The sequence below is a fragment of the Pinus tabuliformis genome, chromosome 2_2 (assembly GCF_031772625.1).
Source record: "Pinus tabuliformis cultivar Carrire ecotype Pingquan chromosome 2_2, CPIR1, whole genome shotgun sequence".
In the NCBI taxonomy this organism is placed as follows: domain Eukaryota; kingdom Viridiplantae; phylum Streptophyta; class Pinopsida; order Pinales; family Pinaceae; genus Pinus; species Pinus tabuliformis.
The window spans coordinates 1089478067-1089499197 of NC_142300.1; the positions used below are offsets into that span (position 1 = coordinate 1089478067).

At 39.4% G+C, this 21131-nt stretch overlaps 1 protein-coding gene across 2 annotated transcripts in view; it reads right to left on the reverse strand.

Annotated features, from left to right (window-relative positions):
- Positions 1-2583: 2583 nt before the first annotated feature.
- The window catches only part of LOC149197187 (Molecular chaperone Hsp40/DnaJ family protein), a 259324-nt gene continuing 240776 nt past the window's right edge, over positions 2584-21131 (reverse strand). For both annotated transcript variants that reach the window (XM_089405755.1, XM_089405758.1), the window contains one exon: positions 2584-3133. In XM_089405755.1, coding sequence (XP_089261881.1) covers positions 3088-3133 — 46 coding nt within the window. In that variant the 3' untranslated portion in view covers positions 2584-3087. The remainder of the gene's footprint in view (positions 3134-21131) is intronic.

Sequence of the window (21131 nt, forward strand, 5' to 3'; positions counted from 1 at the left end):
ATTAAATCTAGAGAAATTTCCTTTAAACTTAAAAAAAACCAGACATTGAATCTGGAGAAATAAGGAAAAGTATAGCGTGTTAAGTGATCATATTGGATAATTAGTTTTTACAGGACAAACATTGAATCTGGAGAAATAAGGAAAAGTATAGCGTGTTAAATGATCATATTGGATAATTAGTTTTTACAGGACAATTGCCATTGTGATGTGATTTTGGGATTTTTATATTTTTGACAATTTGATTTAAAACCAAATAAAAATGGAGTTGTCTATAATGCAACTTTTTGGAAGCTTTTTTGGTGGGTTTTTCCAGTTAAAATCCGGCAGCAATTTATTGGAATTGCAAGTTTGATAGCTAGTTTCTGCACAATCAAAGCGTCCTAGGGTTTTTCAGGATGCTGAATCCAAATATGCAGTTAAAAAACCATTTTAAATAATACAAATCAAGATTTAACCTCAATTTTTCCACTGGATTCCGTCACCGGAATCTCCAAAAAATATCGTTATAGACAACTCCAATAAATATTATCGTTTCATATACCTCCATCAAAAAATAAAAATTTAATTTTTAAGCTCGTAAAAAATAATTTTTAATTTTCAAAATATTAAATTAAATTTTTAATTTTTTACAAAATTATTATAAATTTTGTAAATTATTTTTTAACATTTACAAATGTGAAACAATAATTTGGGAAACTAATTATAACATACACTTCCCTTTAACATGTATAAAAAAATTACATTGATATGAATCATAACCATATTTATTTCTTAATGACATTGTTAAAAATCACAAATATATATATATATTTTGCAAATCACCCTTCCAACTTAAATAAAGCTTACGCGTAGAGGATTAACCGGACATACATTGATAATAATATGATTGCACGGAATATTATTAGCTTTATTGTATGATTGTTATCGTCTCATTTAGAGTGGTTAACCATGTACATTAGAACCATGGATAGCTTTACGCAGCGAAATAGCAATTTCAATACGTAGAATGAAACAACGGTTATATACTCAACACAAATCACAAAACAGGGTATGAATCTGTGACTATAAAAAGACGAGAATCGATTCCTATTTTCAGAGATTTCCAAGGATTAGGACTTCGACATGCAAATTAAGAAATATGGTCAGACAGGACAATATTCTTTTTAACATAAGATAATCTCGACCCAAGTTGATTATATTAAAATCCTCAAGGTTGTAAACTTTCAATGTTTTTTTATATCAGAAAATCCTTCCGAACACTAGTGGTTCACAGGCTTTTTAACATAAGATAATCTCGACCCAAGTTGATTATATTAAAATCCTCAAGGTTGTAAACTTTCAATGTTTTTTTATATCAGAAAATCCTTCCGAACACTAGTGGTTCACAGGCTTCAAATATCATATTAAATTCTAGCACATTGTAGAAATTTGGCATAAATATATAACTTGAATGCTTAATGATTTCTGTTTTGATGATCTTCTTTTAAATATTTAACTTGTTTTTCTTTCTTTTATATCCATATTTTGTAATATATCTATAAATTTGTTCATGTTCATTGAGCCGAGAGGCTCATTCTACAGCTCAGTATGATGGGTAACGCTGTCTGTCCGTTATCAAAGTTGAAATTTTGTTCATCTCGATCAAAATATTTTTTTTTTTTAAAATCTAAAAATAAAAAAATTAAATAACTATAAAAAACATTTAAATAATGTCAACTCGTAAAAAAATTGCAGGTGAAGAAATTGGATCCCTCTTGGCTCTTTCTACAACCAAGTATGAGGGATGTGTAAGTTTGTCCGTCCATCGGTGCTCCTTTAAAATAAAATTAAAAATTATGTTCTAAATAGAAAAAAGAAAGATAATGTCAGCTATAAATAAAAAAAAATGAATATGCTCTAAAACAATTAGAAGTAAAAAAAAAAGGTGTGAAATCAGATGTTTAAATCTTATACTTTTTAAAAATATTTCAACAAGAAATTTAAATAAATTATTTGAAAATCTATGTTAAGTAATTTATGTGGATATCAACTTCATATATATCTATATATAGAAAAAAAATGGTTAAATTTTTTATTTAGTCTTATATATACTCTACTTAACATTTAAAAATATAATTTAAACAATGAAAAATAACACATTGTATTTTGCACTCTAAAAAAAATTTACAGGTGAAGAAATTTGATCTCTCCGCTTATATTAAATCCGTACTTAAAATAGATCTACACTAGTTTATAAACAATCCCACTAATTTGCATACATAAATCTTCCATATCTAATTTTATCATGAATTCAATTATGTTAACCATCCCACTTAAATTATGTTAACCATCCCACTTATTTGCATGCATAAATCTTCCATCTAATTTTATCATGAATTCAATTATGTATGGCACCATTAGCGGGGTGGTCAAATTGAGAACTGAAGCACTATATTATGGTAATTCATTGGCATATATCGATACTAGTTTGTGCTTGTGCACGCGCACACACAACTTCCAAAATTTCCTTATATCGATATATTATAGCAATTGTAATTGCAGGCGTCATTTATTTTTTTATGCATTTCCTTGTATGCGATACAGTTCATTTTAATAGTAGGCTTCATTTATATTTATGCTTTTTAATAGTTTGACCAATTAAAGGAATCAACAAAGGCATTATGACCTTTATACATTATGTATTTTTCAGAAAAATTCCAGTGGATATCCTCGTGCAGCATGATGGACTCGGTATTCTTTCTGCCATTTATTGTTGGGATGATGAAAATATTTTAAAACTGCATTACTTTCTGTGCAATGATAACGAATTGATATATAAGACAAATGACTCTCTGGCAAATGCATTGCCATTGAACAAATAAGTGAATGAATTTATTGCGGAGGAGGCAACGTCAACACCAAAATTGCTGTATACAGATGTCTAATAAGGCTACCTAAACAGATGAATCGATATTACAATGAAAGATCAAATCTCAAACAAGGCACAGGAACTCGTACAATTTAACGGAACTTCCAGAACTCACATGATTGAGACTAGTAGCACGCCTGACGATGTATTGTAGCAAGGAGCATCTCCGGGATCGGAAGCTAAAGATTTTCATTCAACCACTTTACAACCCCATTCGCAACTGACCTGTAAATTCGTTCAAAATAATTTCACAAAAAATCTTCAAAACTTACATAAACAAATCCAGTTTTAGCTGATATCACCTATCTAAAAACAATGGACCATGTATCTGATAAGCTACTGACACTTTCAAATTTCTACTTAAGCTCGTCAGTTGGCGACAGCAAAATTTACCGATACATGCCTGTTCGAATAAATCCTACCAGCTATTGGTTAAGCAACTGGTGTCCACTAAGTTTTCATTTATCTTATCCTATACAAGAGAATCGAGTACAAAGAGAAATTCCATTAGCCACGAGCTTCTACTCTAAAGATAAAAAAACAAATCTCCGCTCTTTTTCTGTCTACCCTACATGAAACCATATAAATTATACGAGGTATTTAGACATGTCATATATCAAACCTGAATATTTGCAATGAGACAACAAAACAGAAATGAGATGGTATTAGTAACTAGAATTGTCGAAATTCACTGAACCTAAGCTGGCCGATTGCTCATTAATGAACAACCAATTCAACATGATATTTATGGCAATGATATGGACTCGTTACATCTTGTTAGATGATAAGATATAGGACTTTTCTCAATGTTAATATCGTGATCATCTGAGGTGTGTTGGAAGTCGATTTATGTTTCAGCGTTCTTAACCCCTGATAAGAATCCTTCTTCTCAGGAGAATAAAAACTTCAGCAGATGCTTCAGGAAGCATGTACTGCGTGGTACATGTTGAAGAATGTAACTAGTGTCTGTTGATTTTTTGTAGCTAGGGAGGTACTCCCAACCCTTGAGAATCGAGGGTTTGGAGGAAAGAGATCCACAAGGATTGAAACCTAAGCTTGGGGTTTTGCACCCATCGATGTTTGGGCAAAACCATGGAGCTTTTTGGACATGTGATGGATGGAGATGATAGAAGATGACGAGACGAATCCAACGCATCAAGAATCATCGAAATCCGAGTTGTCTAAAGAGATTCATTTTTAAAGTTGTTAGTGCATTTTGTGGGTGACAAGTCATGTAGGCTACCTTGCATATTCGTTGGAGCCCTTGAGAAAGATATAAATAGAGGGCTTGTGTGCTATGAAACCAGATTCGTCCTATAGGCCCCACGAACCCCGACTCCATCATGTCCGACACGATTCTCTCGAGATTCGTGTCCAAAAACCATGACACGTCGTGTCCTATTTTGACACGTCGAATCCCACTGCGTGTCATGATTTTGGCAGCGTGTCCTATTTTCCAGGACTCGTTAGGCGGCAAAAGTGACCTGCGCGGGTATAAAAAGGCCGCATTTGGTCATTACAGCCATGCATATTTTCATTAGGCAAGCGTTTTGGCAGCTTAATGATCAAGTCTAGGCCCTAGTATTGATATGCTTTTACTTAAATTTTTAACATTACCATTAAATGACTCAGGATGTTTGAGAGTGGTTCTGGCCTCATTGGATTTCATATGGAGAAAGTAGAATTTTAGATTTCATTCAAAATCCAGCGGACTTATCAGTTTTTCAGGATTTTAGAATTGGGGGATTGCAATGTTTCCATTGAATTTTGTCATGTATTAGGGTATGGAACTCGTATTTAATCAAGAGCACCAATCCTTCTATGTACCTTGATGTTGGTGACATTGGCTGTCGAACCCCTGTATCATGACCCTCCTAAAAATGTACGCATCACTCAAACAAAATCTTGACTTGACATGTTATGCTGTTCTATCTTATGTTAATGCCTAAAGGGTGATATTAATGACAAAGATCCCTATACAGATACAGAGGTGATGATAAAGATACTTCTGGATATTAATGCTTAGAGGGTGATATTAATGACGAAGATCCTAATTTTCCAACAAGACTAAAAAATTAGACATTTCTCGTGGTGGCAAGAGGGCCAAGCATAAGAAATAGATAATAGATTGACATGTATTTGAATTTTGTATGTACTATGCATGCTAATAGCTATAGATGAAGATCTATATTTGAAATTAATAACTTTGTATCATTAATTAAAATTTGTGTAAGAAATATCTAATTTTTAATATATATATATATATATTTTAATAAAATAATATATAACGAATCCTACGTGTCCTGTTCCGGGGGGTCAACGTGTCCGAATCTGACACCACGAATCCCGAATCCCCGTGTCAGTGACTTAGCTTGTGTGAGATCATTAACACATCCAGGAGAGCAACATAAGGGCAAGCGAAGAAAGGCAGAAGGAGCTTGCATAAGAGGGAAGACATTTCTGTTTTGGGCCGTAGGTAAAGGAGCTGCCAAGCAAAGGAGTAGAAGCCTATGTGTGGGGCTTCTCCATGACTGTTTTGACGCCGAGATTACCTTGCGGTAGGGCCGAGTGGAAAGGAACAGAGCTGGGCTAGATTTGAGTCCTATTTTGTGTGGGTACTACCTCAGAAACAGGCTGCAACTCAGATTTGATGCTACAGGAGGAGCCAAGAGGTCTTCTAAGGGTGAAGACCTGTCCTAAAGGATAGTGAGGGGCAGCAGTTTGAAGAGTGAGGTGGGCCACAGCTGAGAGTAGGTGCTTGAGAGCTTAAGGAGAGGGTTGTCCAAGTGTACAGAAATCCCTAACCAGGCAGCAACAACTACAATAGTCAAAACATCAGTCCAAAGGGATATCCCTCCTTCATGATTGCTAGCTGTTGGGTCTAGTTTGGTCCAGTTTGGATGGATGGTTTGTTTAGGCCAGTTGGAATGTTTTGGGGTCATCCTATGAGCAGTTGATAAAAAATAGTGCATGTGTCAAGAGGAGCAGCAGGAGGTTGCAGAACAGAGGTATGTTAGTCCTCTTGAGTTGGTGTGACTTGCAGATGGATGGTATCCTAGGAGTGGACTAGTTGGTGAAGTTTGTTGGCAGCCAAGAGGAAGGGCTTCATAGATGTTGGATGCCCTAACTAGGAGCAGATGCTACAACAAGGATTGGTCATTCACGGTTTGTTGGAGGACACTGTGAGAGTGGACCAAGTGTGGATAGTCGATTGGGCATTTATGGTCTGCTGGAGGACGGTGTGATAGTGCCCAAGTTGGAGCCCGGTGTGCACCATCTTCATGAACTTAGGTGGTTGCTAGAATGGCGAAAGAAGAGCTCAAGGTTTTGATCAGCCATGAGCAGTTTGAGCAGCCCTAGACTTGTCATCTGGAGAAGGACATCTACAACAGATGATGGGCAGTCCTCTTAGCCTGTGTTCATTGTGGGAGATGGACATCTTGCAGTGATAGGTGGCAGCCCTCCATTCCCTATTTTGGTCTCCATTGGAGCAGTGTAGGAACAAGAAAACCATAATGGGCGGAAGTCCCTGAGTAGTTGAGAAGCAACAGTGGGCACGAAGTCTCGATGTGTTGTGTCCCTGATGGACTAAGGCATAACTAGTGAGTAGATTGGATAGCCAAGGTTTAGTGGCTATATGGACTTGGAGCATTGATAGAGCCAGGTGCAGCAGACTCGGTTTTCCCCTATATAGTGGTTTTAGCTCTGGCTGAGTGCCTACATTTGGTGTCCTTCACCTTCGTGTTTTGATTTTCGTAATTGCTTGAAGAACTAAGATAAAAGAAGAACATAAGAAAGATAAAAAGAACACAAGGAAATCACAAGCAATTATCAACAAGAGAAAATCTTTCCGCCTTACAGATTTTCTAACATGGTTTCAGAGCTAAGGTGAAGAAGGAAGAAAAAAGCATCCAGAAGATTTATTCAAGAAAAGGAGATTGAAGGAAGGATCGTTTAAAAGGATAAGTCTACTATCTACAAGAACTATGTCTAACTCAATGAAGGGGAAAACAAATTAGGAGCCTCCAACTATAGGGCCTGGAAAAAGAAAATAGATCTCATCCTTGAAAAGAACAAAGTTTTGGATCTTGTTCTAGGAAAAGTCAAGAAGCCTACAGATGAAGCAGAGAAAGCAAAGCTCAAAGAAACTGAAGTCTTGGCCATGAACCTAATAGTGGAGTAAAGGACAACCTCATCCCATACATATCCAACATAGATTCCGCACAAGAAATGTATGAGACTCTCTCCAAACTATTCACCATCAAGAACATTGGTCAAATAGCAAGCCTCAAGAATGATTTGAGAACTATTAAGATAACGAAAGACGATATTGTGGCATCCTACTTTATAAGGATATCTAGAATCAAAGATGAACTCGCAATAGATGAAATTGTACCAGAAAACGAGCTCGTGATTACTGCTCTTCTAGGACTACCGAAATCTTGGAGCGCTTTTGCATCAAGAATCAACAGTTGGAAGGACACTCCAACATTTGAACAAATGTGGAATGCATGCAGTCAAGAAGAAGCCAGAATATCATTACTAAACAACAAGAAGGACGATGAAAAAGAAAACATCTTGAATTCTTATTATGTTCATCACAAGAAGAAGGGAACCTTCAAGAATTTCAAAGGACCAAAGAAGAAAGTAGACCTATCAAAGATTGAATGCTACAATTGTCATAAGATGGGTCATTATAAGAATCAATGTCTAGAGAATCCAATGAAGGGGAAGAGAGAAAGAGAACGTGTGAATATAGCAAATAAAACTCCACCTAATAAGAGCAAGACTGAATAATCAAAAGTCAAGGACTTATACTGCTAAGTCCTCTCTCTCTCTCTTATCCTTGTTAGTCTTCTACTTAAGTTTTGAATTGTTTTCCTTTATGTCTTGATTTCTAGAACTTGTAGGTCTGACATGTTTTGTTAGAACACCTTTTATTTTGAAAAGTTGTAGGTATCCCTCAAGATTGGATTATGAGGGAGCCTCCACCATTTCACCAAAAGATAAGAATTTTGTTCTTTGTTTCATATTTTCATGTTTGGTTTCCTCCTCACATCAAGACTTGTTTGAATTGTATGCTAATAACCTTTTATATTTTCTGTGGTAGGAAAGATTGCAAAATACACAGAGATGATGGACAAGGCCTCAGAGGATAGACTTAACGCATGGAAGAAGCTATGTTGCAAAGGAAGCCCTTCAAACTTTATGTCTTACAAGGTTTGTTAAAGAACAACTCAAGGTATGTCTCAAGCTATAAGCTTTGTTATAAAGTTCTCTTCATGTAAAAGGTACGATCATTCTTCTTAAGAAATTTTCTTTACATTACTCACATCATTATGCATAAGGTTTTGAATCATAAAGATTCTTGTTAGGGTGATTAATCATTAGATTGAATCTACCCTTATTATATTATCATTTGATCATTCTTGTGTAACCCTAAAAGGTTCACTGTAAAACCCTACCTTAAGGGTGTGTAAATATTAATTATAAAACCCTAGTCTACTTAGGGTTGTTAATGAAATCTAGAAAACCTCTTCATTTTATGTTTAGGGTTTTAGTATTGTTATGATAAAATCCCTAGTCCTTTAGGGTTTGTTGGTGATGTCTATGTTATGTATTGAAACCCTGGACCTTTAGGGTTTGGTGAATTAGGGTTTGTCAACAACACCCTTCCAAGTAAGACGCTAGGAATGGAACACTAGGTGTATGTCCGTAAAAGAATGTTGAATGAATTAATTCAGAATGAGCAAACAACTCAATGATAATACAGAGATATTTACAATAATAGAAACATCAGGTTTTTATGTAGAATATGGAAACACTCAGTTTCATCTAAGAAACTGCTTAAAAGAAAAAATAGCAACATCTAAAAGGCTGAGTATTAAATACTAAATAGGAATATTCTAATACCCTCCCTTAATACTCAGTCTATTTACAACACCAATAGACCCTCTGAATTTTACAAATTTATCAGGACCAAGAGGCTTGGTGAAGATGTCGGCGGGCTGCTCTGTTGTGGGAACATATTGCAACTGAACTGAGCCGTCTTCAACAAGCTGGCGAATGTAGTGGCAATGAGTTTCCACATGCTTTGTTCGTTCATGAAAGACTGGATTCTTGGCAAGTTTGAGCACTCCCTGATTATCACAAAACAAAGAAGTAGGCCCTGTCTGAGAAACATGCATATCTGCCAGCATACGGCGAAGCCAAACTGCCTCACAGGATGCCTTAACTGCTCCCCGATACTCGGCTTCTGTTGAGGAGAGAGCCACTGCCTGTTGCTTCTTACTAGTCCAAGTAACAGCACCGGATCCTAGATTAAACACATACCCAGCTGTAGATTGACGGTCATCAACCGAACCGGTCCAGTCAGAATCAGTGTAACCACTGAGAATAGGATTGGAACTTCGAGTGTATAGGAGGCCATAATCAGAAGTGCCACGCACATATCGTAGCACACGCTTTGCTGCTTGCCAATGATCAGCTTTAGGAGCGGACATGAAGCGAGAAATGTAGCTTATTGCAAAACTGATGTCAGGTCTGGTAGCAGTAAGATAGATGAGACTGCCCACTAATTGCCTGAATAAAGTTTCATCCACAAGGGGAGAGGATGACTGAGCTGAAAGTTTGAGCCCTGGTTCCATAGGAGTCGTGGCCGGTTTGCAATCCTGCATTCTGAATCTGTCCACAAGATTTTTGGCATACTTGGACTGAGAAAGAAAGATCTGATTTTCAGTCTGCCAAACTTCAACCCCCAGACAGTAATGAAGAAGTCCCAAGTCTGTCATCTCAAAAGTTCTGCATAAATCTTGTTTGATCCCATGGATCAAATGTGTAGAGCTGCCAGTAATGATAAGATCATCCACATAGACAACCACAAACAAGATATCATCACCAATATGCTTGATGTACAGGTTTGCATCAGAAGGGCTCCGCTGAAAACCCTGATCTGTCAGGTACTGATCAATTTTCATGTACCAAGCCCGAGGAGCTTGTTTCAATCCATAGATTGCTTTAGCTAACCGACACACTCTCTGTTCTTGACCAGCAACCTTGAATCCTGGAGGCTGCGTCATGTAGACTTCTTCTTGGAGATCACCATTTAGGAAAGCACTTTTTACATCCATCTGATGAACTTTCCAATTGAACTGAGCTGCTAGAGCAAGGACAAGCCTTATGGTGCTCATCTTGGCTGTAGGAGCAAAAGTCTCCTCATAGTCGATGCCTTCCTTCTGTGAGAACCCTCGAGCCACAAGCCGAGCTTTATACTTGTCTATGGTTCCATCAGCTTTGTATTTCACTTTATACACCCATTTGCAGCCTATGGGTTTTTTTTCTGCAGGAAGATCAGAAAGTGTCCATGTGTGATTCTTCTGAAGACTCTAGAATTCGGCTTCCATAGCCTGTTCCCATTCAGATGTACCCTTAGCCTCTGAATAGGTTTGAGGCTCAAAAATACTGTGCAGGTTAGCCATAAGAGCAAAATTGACTGTAGACTGTTGTCTGTTCTTATGTCTAGAAGTTCTACCTTCAAGGAGCTCATCATCCCGGAGATCACCAATGGTTTTAACCCACCATTTAGGCCGAAGAGTAGAAGAACCAATATTAGGAGTAGATGGAGAAGACTCAAGAGCAATAGGGGCCACAAGAGGAGGGTTATTTTCTGGAGGAGGCTCAGATAGAGTAGTATCAAATACTAATGCTACATCATCCCTCCCATCAGGTGGACCGATCGGAAGACGAACACTGTGACGCTGATCCTCAGAACATTGCTCAGAAGAAGAAGACTGAAAGAATCCTCTGTCTTCATCAAATACAACATCCCGACTGAAGCTAAGACGACCAGTGGCTATATCTATCAGCCTATAGGCTTTATGATGATCACTGTACCCTGTCATCATGAGTTTCTGACTTTTGGAGTCCAATTTAGAGTGCTTAGCAGCTGGAATCCGAACATATGCAACTGAGCCAAATACTTTGAGATGACTGATCTTAGGTTTACGGCCAGACCAAACCTCTTCAGGAGTCTTCCCTGTAACAGCCTGAGTGGGTGATCGGTTAAGAAGGTAAACAGCAGTAAATACTGCTTCAGCCCAGAATCTGTTTGGAACACTCCTGTGTTGTAACATGGAACGAGCCATTTCAACAACCGTGCGGTTGCGACGCTCGACAACACTGTTCTGCTGGGGAGTGTAAGGCGTGGTTAATTGACGTTTGATGCCATGAATATCACAGAAGTTGGCAAAAGCTGAGGAACAAAATTCCCCCCCATTGTCGGTCCTAAGGGTCATGATATTACAACCAGATTCTTTTTCAACTAAGGTTTTAAACTTCTGAAAGGTACTAAGAGCATCAGATTTACTTTTTAGAAAATACACCCACATCTTTCTACTGAAATCATCTACAATAAGTAAAAAATATTTGCAAGCAGTGATAGAAGCTGTATTCATAGGACCACAAATATCAGCATGAATTAACTGAAGTACCTTAGATGCGCGCCAAGATTCTCCATTTTTGAATGAAGACCGATGTTGCTTTCCCGCTTGATAGGCGCTGCATACCCCCAACTGCTGAGTCTGAATATCAGGTAATCCTGACACAAGTCCCTCCCGAGAGAGCTGAGAGAGATACTGCATATTTAGATGCCCATATAGCTGATTCCATAGAGTGCTGATGGGAGAGACACGTGCTGCTAGAGCCACTTCTGGAGAGTCACCGGTATCAAGTAGCCTGTATAGACCATGGTCCTCTAGGCCAACAACAACTGTTAGACTGGTCTCCCTGTCAATGATGGAGCACTTGTGTGTACTGAACACAACATCAAGCTGAGGAGAATTCCTCATAATCTTGCTGACAAATAGCAGATTAATTTCCATACCAGGAACATAGTATACATTCAGAAATATGAGTGTGCGTCCACCAGACTGAATTTGAACTGTTCCTCTGCCAGCTACTGTGTACTTCTCACCTCCGCCAAATACCACAGAATCACTGAAAGGTGAGAAGTCAATAAACCAGTCACGCCTGTGAGAAAAATAGCGTGATGCACCAGAATCAATGTACCATGCAGAAGAAGGAACATGATCTAAGGACCTTTTAGCCATAAAGGCATAAAAGGCAGACTCTGTCTGCTCGGAATGCTCTGCAACATTTGCTGTCTGATGTGGCCCTCCCTGTTTCTTCTGTTTAGAAGCAATCCTCTGTCGGCAATCTTTCTTCATGTGACCGCACCTATGATAGTAATTACACTGCACACTTTTCTTCCTAGCAGGATCAAAAGGCTGAGAAGAGCCTTTCTGCTGAAAGGACTGAGAGGACTGATATTTTGCAGCAAATGCATTTTCCGAGGACACTGATGAAGCACTACTACCAAACTGCTGTTTCCATTGATCCTGCTGCAGAAGTTTGGTACATAATTCTGGAAACTTCAGATCAACATTTGTGGTGGTAATGTTGAGTGTTTCGATGAAGTGTTCATAAGATTTCGGTAGACTTTTCAAAGTAATGACTACCATATCTTCTTCCTCCATGGTCCGACCAATGGCTTTGAGCTGATCTCGAATGTCTTTAATTTTGTTGAGATGTTCCTGTAAAGACATATGTTCGTCCATCATGATGGAGAACAACTGATTTTTGAGAAAAAAAGCTCTGCTTTTGTCAGATGTCTCGTGCAGTTCTTTCAACTGTTGCCAGATTTCGGCAGCTGTCTTGCCAGAAGGAATCTGTGGTAGCTGATCATCAGCGACAGAGAGCTTGAGAAGCATAACCGCCTCTCGATTTCGATCATCAAATTTATCTTGATCGGTCCCAGCTGTACCGAGACGAAGCTCTTTGCCCAAAATTAGCTGATCAAGACGCCTGTATTCAAAAATGGTCAACATTCTTTGTTTCCAAATGTTATAGTTGCTGCCATTAAAGCATTGATTTCCTTCTAACATCAGATTGGTGAGCGTGGCCATTTTCCCAAAGAAAATACAGAAGTCTGACACAAAAAAATGTAGCTGCCTGTTTACCCTGATGTAAATCAAAACAGACTTTGTTCTGCTAGAAAAAATATTTACCCAGCAAAAAAAATATCTCCTCAGTCTAAAAAAATAGCAATACTGCTGTAGCTGTACCCTTCTTTTAGTTAGGCAAATAACACAGGACAAAGCTTTTAATAAATGTGACAGGTCCAAATCATAAGGTAAAGATTGAGGTTCCTTTCTCTGTCCAGATCTTAGTTTTGTCCTAAGGTAAGCACAGGTCTGAGAATACAGTCTCCCACAGGTCTGAGAATGCAAGTCTACCACAAGTGTATACTGCTGCAATGTCCGAGCTATAAACAGGTGTCACAGGTATGCTCAGGTCCGTGGAGCTGCACCACAATCCGAGCTACAACAAGTGATTTTCCTTCAAGTCTGAGTTGTAATGGAGGCTGTCGTGATCACGATGGAAAAAATCTGCCGATTGGGAAAAATTGCCGGCAAACAAGATTGTTGATGATAAAACAAATACGTAGATTTTACAAATACGTAGATACCATAAAAGATTTAACAGAGTGGACCCTACGTGAGCCGTCGAATGTCGTCAAGGCTTCACGTCTCAGCTACCGCCGGTTCACGTCTCAGCTACGATTTTCGGTTTCCATAGTTCCGCGGTATAGTTCCACAGGTCCGAGGTGTATCCATAGGTTCGAAATATAACCCTTCCACAACTTCAAACCACAATTTCGAGCCTCTAACGCTGCTGCTTAATTATCGGTCTTTAATGGCAAAATGATGAATCACGATGAGACCAATAGTAAATACGAAAGCCACGATGAGGTAACAGGGGTTAAAAAACAAATAGACTGCTGCCCGCAGAGCGTATTTTCAGACCAGCTCGATCACCAATCCAGAATAATTACACGACTCCGATTTTCAAAACAAATGCAATTTGAATGAGAAGAAACACCTGGGTCACCTTTGCCGAAGAAAATAGCCAGAAAGCCAAAATGACTTTCACAATTCCGAGCAACTGGCCAGCCAAAAAAAAAAAAAAAAAAAAAAATCCCGCTCCCATGAAACGGTCACCGCCACAAAGTTAATTCCTCAGAAAAATGATCATGCAGGAGAAGAATCCATTTCTGTATCGAGATGGACGACTGTAAGCTTTTATCACAGCGAGCAAAGCCGAGGCTAAGACTCAGTGAAGGCTACCTGGCTTACAGAGGGCTCGACCTTAGAAAGGACTCAAGAGATTAAGATGCAGAGAGAATAACTGTTCAAGAAATCTCTTAACCTCGCTCTGATACCATAAAAGAATGTTGAATGAATTAATTCAGAATGAGCAAACAGCTCAATGATAATACAAAGATATTTACAATAATAGAAACATCAGGTTTCTATGTAGAATATGGAAACACTCAGTTTCATCTAAGAAACTGCTTAAAAGAAAAAATAGCAACATCTAAAAGGCTGAGTATTAAATACTAAATAGGAATATTCTAATAGTCCGTATGCTTGTTCGAAATCCTAGCCTGCAAGAAAAATTGTTGTATTTCTAACTTTGATATTTGTGTCTTGGGTTTACGTAGTCAAAATTGATGTAAAATGCTAATCCTAGATATGTATATGCAAGTATGCTAACCTAATAGGTGATACTTATGTCTTAGTTTGTGAATTCTAGGGTTTGTAACAAAGCCCTAGTAGAAATTTATATTTTAGGATATGATGTTATTGTTTTCCGATATGAATTAGTTTTGATAAAATCTAGGGTTTGCAACTGTTAAAATTGGAAACTAGGGCCAAACTCCATGTGGATCACCTTATTTATGGCTTCTGATATTTTTCCTAGATTCCTCTCATCGAGAGGTGTAGGATTGATCTAAAGATCATCTGATTTTGATAAGTATTTATGGAGATATGAATTTATTTTGATTATAGACAAATTGTCAAGGTCGGCCAGCAAACTTATGTAGGCTCAGAAGCACAACAGTGATGTCTATTCAATCTCAACGTTTGCATATAAATACAAGGAGCATTCTCCTCATTTAAACAATTCAATTAACTCATCTTCTCTCTCTCTCTCCTACGCATAAAAGGAGCCTCTCTCTCTCTCACGTGTGGCTGAAAGGAAGATGTCCTAGGGCAAGGAAGACGCAGAAAGAAGGACGCTAGGGCAGCAGGTCATCTCTTTGACCAGCGTTGACCTTCTAGAAGTGCGGATTGGGTGTGGTTGCCTCTCCTAGGCAAGCCGCAATTTTTGGCACAAAAATCGAAGTGATCTAACCTCTGGTTTGACCGGTGTTGACTGCCTTAGTTTAGGGCTGCAAGTTGACTTCAGAAATCTACAAATTGATTGAACTTTTGGGGTTGTTCAAGGGTTGTTTCTTCAGGCTATTCAAGGACAAGTTGACCGGAAATTGACCAAGTATTTTAGAGGTCAATTTCAGCTAGTTTGACCAAGTTTGACTTTGTTGATCTAGGGTTTGCTGCTGCTGATATAAAATTACAGAATTCAGATTTTGTACTATTTCTCTTTGCTGAACTGTTGAAGATAAAAGAAGATTTGATCAAAGGGTTTCCCCGCATTGTGGTTTGTTTCCCCGCATTGGGGTTTGTCCCTGGCTAGCCGCCACATCTTGTGTCTCTTGTCTTGGCTTGTTTTATGTTAATCATTTAATGTTCTATCTACACTTTACTTAATGTATATGTGATTGCTAATCTATGGTTAATAAGAAGAAAAATAAGTAAACTGCTCTAAGCATAGAACATACCATAATTTAACATGGTATCAAAGCTGAGGTGAAGACAAAGCCCAACCAAGAGCAAGAGCAATCACCGAAGAGAAGGTTGGCAAGGCTATCTTAAAGAAATCATGAGGTCCTCAACACACTTCCTACTGAAGACAAACTCCGTGAGAAGTCTGACTATCACGGATGGAAGATGTCTCTCGATCTAACACTAGAAGAGCAGGAAGTGCTGGACCATGTGAGAGCCGGGATTGTTGAGCCTCCATCAAATGCATCCACTGCTGCTAGGAACAAATGGATCAAGGGAGAAGTCAAAGCAAGGAAGATCATCCGGGACTCTATCGACAAACGCTTGGTAGCCTATTTTTCCGAGCTGAACACCTCCAAGGAAATCTATGATAGACTGGTGAGTTTATTTAAAGTTAATGATGCATTCAAAAAGAAACGAGGATGGAAGAGCAAGAAATGTCCATACTTAAAGGTCATCCCTCTACCTTTTCTTCTCATACTAAAAGAAGAAACAATTCCGGGGCTTGGAAGAAAATGACGATGTTACAATTGCAATAAAACAGGCCACTATGCTAGGGAGTGCCCTGATAAAAGGGACTCACACTGGGACGATGATCAAAATCCCTCTCAAGGCAATCAAAGGAATGGCAGGTCAAATGGCAGAGGTAAAAGAAGTGTCGGAAATCAAGGAAGAGGACAACCATTCAAGAAGGCAAGAAATTCCAGGTATGAATTTAATATTGTTAACAATAAGCAAGATGAATATTATCTACTAGCAGCGCTATCTATTACTGCTCCCCTGGACTCGCTGGGAAATTGGCTTATTGATAGTGGTGCCTCAAGGCACTTCACTGGTTACAAAGAAGCTCTTTATAATTTGATAGAGAAGGAAACCAACCTAGAAATTGTTCTTGGAGATAATTCAAAATATCCCGTGAAAGATATAGGAAATGTCACTCTTCAATTGAATCAGGATAATACCATCCACTTACAAGATGTATTATATGTTCCTGATCTCAAAAAGAACCTAGTGTTCATTTCGGCAATGAAAGACAAAGGCTACAAGGTGGCCTTCAGCGATGGAAAGGTACGTGTATGGAAAAAGAACTTTATAGATGCTTTTACTCTTGGGTTTCGAGTTGATTCATTATATTAGGTCAGAGGAAGTCCGCTAGGTGTCATGTCTTGTGACACATCTCTTCAGTCCGAACTATGGCATTAGAGGTTTCTCACCTTCATTATAAAGCTCTACCTGATGTCAGAAAAATGGTGACTGGGATGCCCAAGGGAAGCTCAAAAGGGGACCATTCCCCTCAAGCCAAAGCAAGACCTCCAATATATTGCAATTGGTTCACTCAGACATATGCAGTATGATGCCTATGAACTCCTTGGGAGGATATTTATATTACCTCACTTTTACAGATGATTATTCTCACAAGACTTGGATATACTTCTTGAAAAAGAAGGATGAAGTGTTCTCCTGGTTTCGGCACTTCAAAGCCTTGATCGAGAATCAAACCGAAAAGAAGATCAAGATCTTAAGGACTGATAATGGGACTGAATATGAATCCAATGAGTTTCATGACTTTTGCAAAGAGGCTGGCATTAAGAGGGAGACTACTACACCATATACTCCTGAACAGAATGGTGTGGCGGAAAGGAAGAATCGTACAATTGTGGAAGCTGTTCGTGCTATGCTCCATGATCAAAGACTTCCAAAGTTTCTATGGGTCGAAGCTGCAAATACCGCCGTATATGTACAAAACTGATGCCCTCATCAAGCATTGGGTTCCAAGACTCCAAAAGAAATGTTCACCAAAAGGAATCTTCGTGGGCTATAGCGAAAATACTAAGGGCTATAGAATCTATGTAGCTGGTCATAGGGAAGTCGAAATTAGTCATGATGTCACCTTTGATGAAGATATGGCTCTTAGCAAGGTAGACAATCTTCTTACTTTAAGGGGATCTAAAGAAGCTGTCACTGGGGAACTGAAGGAAAAAGAAGATGAGGCGATGCCCGATGTGGAAGAACCTATGGACCCTATTGATCCTCCTCCGCAAGAGCCTTCCTCTTCTAGGAAAAGGCCCTCATGGCTTAGGGGGATACTTGATGATGCTGAAAGACACATTGCATCCCGAGGAACCTTCCGTGAAAGTAAGAAGCCGAACAAGTATCAGGGATCCCTGACCATCATGAGCACGGTCATCCAAAATGAGTTTTCGTCATTCACAGATGTCGTCAAGCATCAAGTATGGAAGGATGCTATGACCGAGGAATGTGAATCCATTATGAAAAACGATGTTTGGGATGTGGTCCCCAGACCCCAGGACAAAGCAATTGTCACTTCAAAATGGCTTTACAAGATAAAGCATGCAGTTGATGGAAGTGCAGAAAAGTATAAGGCTCGTTTTGTCGCTCGTGGCTTCTCCTAGAAGGAAGGTATAGACTATGAAGAGATATTTGCACCTGTTGCCCCATATACCACCATCTGCTCAATCATAGCCCTTGCTGCTTCGCAAGAATGGAACCTACATCAGATGGATGTCAAGACTGCATTCTTACATGTTTCGATCAATGAGGAAGTCTATGTGGAGCAACCCAAAGGATTTGAGATTTATGATCGAGAATCTCATGTGTGCAGATTGAAGAAGGCCCTCTATGGGCTAAAGCAAGCACCCCGAGCATGGTATGAGAGGATTGATAGCTACTTGATGACGCTGGGATTCACTAGGAGTGAAGTCGACCCTAACCTTTACTTTAAGGTTATATATGACAAGCCTCTCATACTAGTGCTATATGTTGACGACCTCTTTCTAACAGGTGTAGAGCCTCTCATTCACGAATGTAAGAGGGAGCTAGCTTCTGAGTTCGAGATGAAAGACCTAGGACTTATACACTATTTCCTAGGACTGGAAGTCTAGCAAAAAATAGGGGAGATTTTCCTATCTCAAGGAAAATATGTGGTGAAGGTATTGGAGAGATTTGGCATGGTGAACTGCAAGCCTATAACTACTCTAATGGAGCTTGACTTCAAGAAGTTAAGCGGTAGTGCTGCTAGAGCTGTTTTACGAAATGCTACCGAGTATCATCAACTCGTCGGAGCATTAATATTCTTGTTGAACTCCCGTCCAAATATATGCTTTGCAGTCAACACATTGAGTCAACATATGGTTGAGCCTCACCACTCACATTGTATTGGTGCCAAGAATATGTTGCGATATCTTCGTGGCACAATCATTCATGGGTTGAGATACACTGCCAGAGATGTGAGACTACTTGGCTATACTGATGCTGATTGCTACTTAGCTATATTGATGCTGATTGGGTAGGCAGTGTGGTAGACCGAAAGAGCACTTCCGGGTGTTGTTTCTCTTTGGGATCTACCTCGATATCCTAGATGAGCAGGAAGCGGAGCAGGAAGCGGAAGTCAGTGGCTTTGAGCACCGCCGAGGTAGAGTACATTGCTGCTAGCATGGCCTCCTGTGAGGCAGTCTGGTTGCGAAAGCTCTTCAGTGAGCTGTTTGTATTTACATTGGATACCACCGTGATTTTGTGTGACAACCAAAGCGAGATCCGTTTATCAGAGAATCTTGTATTTCATGATTGCTCCAAGCATATCGATATCAAGTACCACTATATTCGAGATATGGTGCTACGAGGAGCAATAAGGCTCCAACATATTGGTACATATGAACAAGCCGCCGACATTTTGACAAAGCCCCTAGGAAAGGTCAAATTCCTGACTTTCCGAGAACGACTTGCTGTCATTCAGAGACCCTCTTATGAGGGTCGAGTATGATGTATTGAGCTCTGGGAGCTCCAGGGGGGCGAGGGGTACTTCTTGGAGCAACATGTGACCATAGGGCGACTCACCATCCCCTGGTAGTGCACTATGTATAGGGTAAAGGTTCAACCATCCCCTGTGACACCCTGTGGCGACTGTGGAACATGATGATTAGTTCTCCTGTGGGCCAGGATGATTTGTTCTCCATGGCGCCTGTGGAGCAGGATGATTAGTTCTCCTGTAGGCCAGGATGATTAGTTCTTCGTGGCATCCATTGGACAGGATGATCCGTTCTCCTGTGGACAGGATGATTAGTTCTCCTGTCAAGGCATCCTACCCATGTAGTCTGGGACTCATGGGAAGTACCTCTCATCTTATCAATGACCAGGGAAATGAGGATAGGGACCATAGCAGTACTATCGATAGACGCATCGTTGTATCTACCGTACTCCCTATGCTAGGATGACCTCCATTGACCTGGGATCAATGATACTGATCTAGGATCAGTGAGAGTGGTTCACACTCTGAGACTGACTTCGGGTCAGTGGAGGATAGTATGATACATCCTCGATCATTTCTTCTTCTTCATAGTTCGAGCAAAGCAAAGCAAAGTAGGATCAAGCTGTACAGGACAGTGGATTTGATAGATGGATAGCAACGACGGTCTGACGGATTGCGAATGAAGTTCTCCCTAGTTGAGAGGGAGTGTTAAAATTGGCAACTAGGGCCAAACTCCATGTGGATCACCTTATTTATGGTTTCCGATATTTTCCCTAGATTCCTCTCATCGAGAGGTGTAGGATTGATCTAAAAATCATCCGATTCTAATAAGTATTTATGGAGATATGAATTTATTTTGATTATGGACAAATTGTCAAGGTCAGCGAGCAAACTTATGTAGGTTCAGAAGCCCAACAGTCGTGTCTATTCAACCTCAAAGTTTGCATATAAATGCAAGGAGCATTCTCCTCATTTGGACAATTCAATTCACTCATCTCTCTCTCTCTCCTACGCATAAAAGGAGCCTCTCTCTCTCACACGTGTAGCTGAAAGGAAGACGTCCTAGGGCAAGGAAGACGCAAAAAGGACGCTAGGGCAACAGGTCATCTCTTTGACCATCGTTGACCTTCCAGAAGTGCGGATTGGGTGTGATTGCTTCTCCTAGGCAAGCTGCAATTCTGGCACGAAAATCGAGGTGACTTGACCTCTGGTTTTACCGGTGTTGACTGCCCTAGTTTAGGGCTGCAAGTTGACTAGAAATTGACCAAGTATTTTAGAGGTCAATTTCAGCTAGTTTGACCAAGTTTGACTTTGTTGATCTAGGGTTTGTTGCTGCTAATATAAAATTACAAAATTCAGATTTTGTACTATTTCTCTCTGCTGAACTATTGAAGATAAAAGAAGATTGGATCAAATGGTTTCCCTGCATTGGGGTTTGTCCCTGGCTAGCCGCCACATCTTGTGTCTCTTATCTTGGCTTGTTTTCTGTTGATCATTTAATGTTCTATCTGCACTTTACTTAATGTATATGTGATTGCTAATCTGTGGCTAATAAGAAGAAAAATAGGTAAACTGCTCTAAGCATAGAACATACCATAATTTAACAGCAACAAATCCTAGTAGAGTCTAAAATGCAAGTTAGGTTTTGGTGAATTAGGGTTTGTGAACAAAACCCTTGCAAGTAAGATCCTAGGAATGGAACCCTAGGTGG